This window comes from Heteronotia binoei, chromosome 1 (genome assembly GCF_032191835.1).
Source record: "Heteronotia binoei isolate CCM8104 ecotype False Entrance Well chromosome 1, APGP_CSIRO_Hbin_v1, whole genome shotgun sequence".
Taxonomy (NCBI): domain Eukaryota; kingdom Metazoa; phylum Chordata; class Lepidosauria; order Squamata; family Gekkonidae; genus Heteronotia; species Heteronotia binoei.
Genome location: NC_083223.1, coordinates 258,978,311 through 258,984,514, shown reverse-complemented (window position 1 = coordinate 258,984,514; position 6,204 = coordinate 258,978,311). Strand labels below are relative to the sequence as shown.

General features: G+C 44.4%; 1 protein-coding gene across 2 annotated transcripts in view; it reads right to left on the bottom strand.

The window, feature by feature from the left end:
- Positions 1-5,133, bottom strand: part of TRMT112 (tRNA methyltransferase activator subunit 11-2) — a 40,935-nt gene extending 35,802 nt beyond the window's left edge. Inside the window, exons 1-4 of one of the 2 annotated variants that reach the window (XM_060254573.1) lie at positions 4,462-4,609; positions 3,302-3,403; positions 1,990-2,082; positions 1,000-1,124 (exon numbers count right to left, since the gene is read on the bottom strand). In XM_060254573.1, coding sequence (XP_060110556.1) covers positions 1,023-1,124; positions 1,990-2,082; positions 3,302-3,403; positions 4,462-4,542 — 378 coding nt within the window. In that variant the 5' untranslated portion in view covers positions 4,543-4,609 and the 3' untranslated portion in view covers positions 1,000-1,022. Of the gene's footprint in view, positions 1-841; positions 1,125-1,989; positions 2,083-3,301; positions 3,404-4,461 lie in introns of those variants that run through there. The other variant, XM_060254565.1, reaches the window with a different exon arrangement.
- Between the last annotated feature and the right edge of the window lie 1,071 nt (positions 5,134-6,204).

Genomic DNA, 6,204 nt, shown 5'->3' with positions numbered 1-6,204 from the left:
CTGCCCCGGGGCTGCAACTAGCTTCGCCTTTTTTCGCGCGGCAAACAGAAACCTCTAAAAATCAGTTTCTGTTTGCTGTGCGAAAAAGGCAAAGCTAGTTGAAGCCCTGGGGCAGACAGTGTGAAATCGGAAGGAAGCCCCACTGGGGAGCGTGAGAGCGGCATAAGGCGAGTAGGAAATCCATCGTTACCCAATAGAGAGGCCACTGGTGTATATCTCCAGTTTATAGAGGACTTCCCCACTAACCAGAAAGCTGGAATTTAGTCTACAAAGAGTCCCAGACATCCTGCTGGCTTCTATTCCATGCTTCTGCACACAAATCTCAGGGCAGGAAGAATAATTCGTGTAGCACAGGCAAGCTTGAATGTTGGCAAGGGAGTCATCTGACCTTCAGCCCCTTAAACCAGCAGGCACAGTACCAGAATTAACTATAATATGGAAGGTAGGAGGAATAGGATATCTTTTAAATGTTCCCCTGTGTCTGACTGTTTTTAAACTTGTCCAGGCAACAAAATAAGTAACACCCTTGGAGAGCAAGCAAACGAAGCTGGAACTCTTCTGTATCAGTTTTTTACTTGCTAGGATGAGATTTTGTTTTACTGTCAAGATTTTTAAAAAATGGCAGCCCACACACACACACACACATTCAGAAATAGGGAAATTAATTCCAGGGCCTTAGGCCTCTGCTTCTACCATCACATTCTAGAGCTGCCTTGGATTAGGGCCTCAAGACCTGATAAAACCATAGGAGCAAGGTCGAACAGCATGAGCTGAGTTGGGCAAGGAGGATGAAGGGCAGGAGAAAAACACAGTCGTTAAGTTAAAAGTGAGTATCCTTAGCTTCTTAAGAGATTGAACATTTATTTACAAACAAAATGAAACAGCTAAACTTCTCTTCCTGCCCAGAAACCACAAAAGTTTCCCTTCCAAACAGAAAAATAAGAGATTAAATTCTACTCAAGAAAAGGCCCTGTGCCACCCACCCCCCCACCCCCGGACTTCCTTTGAAAGAATGATCTCCTTCAGGTCTCCTCTTCGCTCAGCAACATGTTGGGTATGCCTTTAGTGATGGGGAACTCCCGGCCGGTGTCTGGACATTTCAGCATGCCTTCTATCACTTCCACCTGTGCCGGAAGAAATAACCAAGTAAAGAGCAGCTCGGAAACGGGGCCTCATCACTTCAGTGCATTGAAAGGAAGAAGAAAAGGGACTGATCTACCTGCACCAAATATGAAAAAGGTCAGATTCTATTCCTAGCAACAGCAGCTGGCCCTCACATCTTCATTCCCTCGTATATACTATGCAGCTATATTCACTGCAAAAGTTGTACACTAGCTTATTTAAAAAAAACTGATTTAAAAGATTAAGCATCAGATTTTTTTCTAAGGTAAGTAGTACAAATTTATAGGCAACAGGCATCGCATAAGCAGAAGTGTCCCCCCCCCCCACACACACATACATAACCTCTACCACAGAGGAGGGAAAGTCTTTTGTGAGCAAGCACCTCCTTTGCTGCATGAATGCATTAACTTTAAAAAAACACCAAAGCACACTTTTCCCCCTCCAGAAATTTATCACAATTTTACATAAATTTAAATTTACACAAATTTAATTCATATTTGATCAAGTAGGATGTCTTTCATTTAGGCAGTTTGTGAGAGGGACAGGTGGAAGAGATGAGTCAGTGCTTAGCTACAGTGCTCTTTCTTATATACTCAGGGTAATGCCGATTGCCACTTTGGGGTCAGGAAGGAATTTTCCTCCAGGCCAAATTGGCCCAGGAGATTTTTTGTCTTCTGGACATAGAGGTCACTGGGGGAGTGGTGGATGGAAGGCAGTTGTGAATTTCCTCCATGGTGCAGAGGATTGGACTAGATGACCTTTGTGGTCACTTCCAGCTCGGTGGTTTCCCTTTGCGGGACAGCCATGATTTTTGTAGCAGAAGGACTGGATCTGTGGGGTGGGGGAGAAGAACTGAGGGGCCCTTACCTCCATCAGCACATGATGTACTTTCCGAAGAAAATCCTCATTCTTCTCATAGTCAGGAATGGGCTCAGATGGCAGGTCAGACCGGTGACCCAGCTTCAAGAGGGTGAAAGATGGAAATTATCATTTTTGCAGTGCAGCCCACTAAATTATGGATCTGTCCTCTCTCTAATCACCAAATGCTGGAAAATCTTGTCCTGCTCATACATTTCCCCAAGGACATCTGGCTGCCCATGAAACAGCAGATAAGATGCTGAGCTTGACCAAACCTCACCGGTCTCACTCAACACAATTCTGTAGACTCAGTTAGTCCTTCCTCCACGATACTATGCCTGGCCCATGCCTCTCCCTGACTACTTCTGCATTTTTTTTTAACCTTTCTGGCTAGCTGGAGCATATCAGGATCCTTTCTCACCCCATACCTTTGCCCTGGATAGCTCACACTAGCCTGATCTCATCAGATCTCAGAAGCACTTGGATGCGAAGCCACCAAGGAAGTCCAAGACTGCTGAGTCGTGGTTAGCAATGACAAACCTATCTCCGTTCATCTCTTGCCTTAAAGGCTTGCCATAAATCGGCTGCAGCGTACAGCACTTTCCACCACCCTTTCCCCAAACAAGATCTCCCTTCCTTCATTATGTAAGTGCCAACTGATCATCCCTTCCCTACCTTGTGTGTGGGACACAGCTTTAGTGGGGAAGGCCACACGCATTCTTAAGTAACATCTTTAAGGGTTAACACACAGCTAGGTCTGACTGAGAAGGGAAAAAAAATTAGAAATGTTACCAATATTCCAGTCTTATCTGTAACAGAAACATGCCCTATGCCTTACTGTGTTTCTAAGCAACAATAGAAGCAGGTGGCTCTTATAGCTCAAACTGGATTTATCTGCTCAAGGCACATGCAAAGTAGAATTTTTTTGCCGATGGTTTTTGGCCGATGACGTGCTGCCAGCCTGGAAAGATGTATCAGAAGTGTGTAGCTGACTCTCGCCCTGAAATTATGCTGGATGTTGCAGCCAATTAATATATGTATATGCTAACATGTGCCAATGTGTCATCAAGGGTATATAAGATTGTGACCATCTTGAAAGAAGGTAGAGCAGCTTGGTATTGCAGGCTTTGCCCTAGCTCTTCTCTCAGTTCATTCCAATAAACTTTTGTTCTTCCTCCTTCACTTGGACTTCAGCTGTCTGTCTTTTATTCACCAAGGGCATTCAGATTTGCAGATCTGTACATGTGTCACTGCCTGTCCCACAAAGTGTGGTTGCATGAACAAAAGAAAAATAAGCTGTTGACAAGACCCAGGTACTCACACTCTCAGCTGCCTCCACCAAGGCCCCCCACTCCACTTTGGGAACCATCCGTGCAATGAACTCCTGGTTGAAATCCAAGTTGTTCACCTTCACCTCCGTGGCCTATTAGAAGAAAATGAAGACAGAATCATAACAAAAAAGATAATTTCCTTTTTGTCCACCCCCACAACTGCGGCAGAAGCGTCAGTGGTAGAATGGCAGGAACTGGGGGAGTCACAAAATGAATGAATTAAGCACTGGGGGATCTCTCTGGATCAGGAATCTGAAAAGATCTTCCTGCATCAAGCACAGATGGATAAAAGAGAATGCAAACAATGGAGGGATAGAATTCCCTTTGTGCTACAGGTAAACTTAAAAGCATGAAAAGCTCAAGGTTCAAATGCCACCACAGTCACAGACTTGTCATTTGTACTCAGCTCAACAAATCCCAGCTGCCAAGTTGCCGTGGCATCAAGGTATTTCATTGTGGCACCTATGCGATTTTACAGTAGAAAAATCAGTGATGCTCAGGAAGAGCAAAACCTTATCATTTCACATCAGAATATGTTTCGCTGCTTGACATAAAAATGCACATCCATGAAGTTCTCATCATGGCTTGTTTTGTATGTTAACTTTACCCCAATCAGTGGTGGTAGATCATTTCTTAAAGTTACTTACTAGGCAGCCTTCAACATTCTACTAAACAAAGCTTTCTAAAGAATAATGGAATTATGAGAAACTGGGGAGAAATTTAGGGTTAAAGATTAGTTTGCTCGCTGTGGTGATTATAAACATAGATACTCTATATTTATATATTAAGTATAGCAATTTTGTCATAGCTTTAACTGTGAAGCATTTACGATTAGGTTCAGTGGTTATAAAATATAACAATTAAAATACAAAACCCTGAAGCCTGGACAATGAGCTGGCTCCTAATTTTTTGTGCTGGCTCCAAGAGTCAAAGAAAATTTGTCAAAGCCTGACTCTATTTAAAATACTGAAACCCTACCTGTGCGTTCGGAGGCACAAATGCACAACGATTATATTTAAAAATCTGTTCCTCCCCTCCCGCGGGACAGATTCTAACGGCGGGGGAGAAGAGAAGCTACAAACCTAATTTCCCATAGTCCTATTTCCGTAATGGAAAAGCGAGAGCAGTCTGGAAAAATCCCTCCTCTTACCTCAATACGAAGGGGGAAACCCCCGCCGGGGCGAACACCCCGCACGTGCGAAGTGAGCATATTATGCGTTAAGAGCTTCATCTTTTCGGGATACCGGCTTCCGGAAATAGATGAGGGGAGAGAATGTGTCTATCTCTCGCGACTTCCGGTGCGAAAGTTCGTTAACCTCCAGTCCTATCAAGGAACTTCCGGCGTTTGTGCGCAGTGGTTCAACTGCATGTCCGGGAAGCGCGACGCTCAATCATAAGTGTTCCGAGGGATTTCGATTCCCGATCAGTTGGTTTGTTTATAAATAGACATATAACAGGGAGTTTGCAAGCTGTGCAGTTTTACACACACACACACACATATATATATATATATACTTAAATCAGCGCAATTGATAATATATATCTAACGCCGGTCTGAAGCCGGCTTTCTTATGTAGTTTAAATACAAATTTTACTGAAATGGCGTGCAAGCCCAATCCCATGCATGTTTATCTGGAAATAAAGCATTCTACATTCGATGGATTTGCTACCCTACTGCCCCGTCCTATCTGTAGATATGCACGAGTTCGCAGCCTCCGAGTCTTGTTTAAGCATGTTTGTTCGGAAGTAAATCCGTCGATTTAAGGTGGCCGTAAAGCAGCAGTACTGCAGTACTGTGGTCTGAACTCTCTGCTCACGACCTAAGTTCGATTCCGGCGGAAGCTGAATTCAGATAGCCGACCCAAGGTTGACTCAGCCTTCCATCCTTCCGAGGTCGGCAAAATGAGTACCCATCTTGCTGGGGGGAAAGTGTAAAAGACTGGGGAAGGCAATGGCAAACCACCCGGTAAAAAATCTGTCATGAAAACGTTGTGACAGCAACGTCACCCCAGGGTCGGAAACGACTGATGCTTGCACAAGGGACCTTTCCTTTCCTTTTCATTACTCTCAAGTAAACATAGCTAAGAATGCAGCCTTCTAGCCTGCTAGTTCCAAATGCTGTGCATGTCGGTCGAAAGTAAGTCTCGAAAGTAGGTCAGTAGGTGCACACAGGACCCTTAGAACCAGAATCTTTAGAATAGGGATGGCCAAAGTTGCTTAGAGTAAGAGCCATCAGAGGTTTGAGAGCTGCAAGGAACGAACAAAGGAGCAAACGAGCGAGCAGAGGTCCATCAATGGCTATTAGCCACAGTGTCTTGTTAGAATTCTCTATGTAGGGGAGTAATGCTCTGTATTCTTGGTGCTTGGCGGGGGCACAGTGGGAGGGCTTCTGGTGTCCTGGACCCACTGATGGAGCTCCTGATGGCGCCTGTTTTTTGGTTTTTTTTGGCCACTGTGTGACACAGAGTGTGGGACTGGATCGGCCATTGCCCTGATCCAACATGGCTTCTCTTATGTACTTATGAAAATAGATGGAGGGGCGGAAGATGGAGAGAGAGCTGGGAAGACAGCAACTTTAACTTTAAATGTATTCTCCAAGCTGTCAGCTGGCATGTCTTGGAGAAGGGATTTAAAAAGAAAAATGCCTTCTCCAAGCCGGCCAACAGGGTAGTGGGGGCTTCAAGAGCCACGCAATATATGTGAAAAAGCCATATGTGACACCCAAGCAACAGTCTGGTCATCCCTGCTTTAGAATATGTTTGCTCAGAAATAACTTTTACTGAGATTAATATGGCTTCCTACCAGATTTGGGCAGTGAAGAATCCTGGTGGGCCACCTTCAAAAACTCATAAATTGAATGAAGACAATTGCCACAATCTGTACACGGAATCTG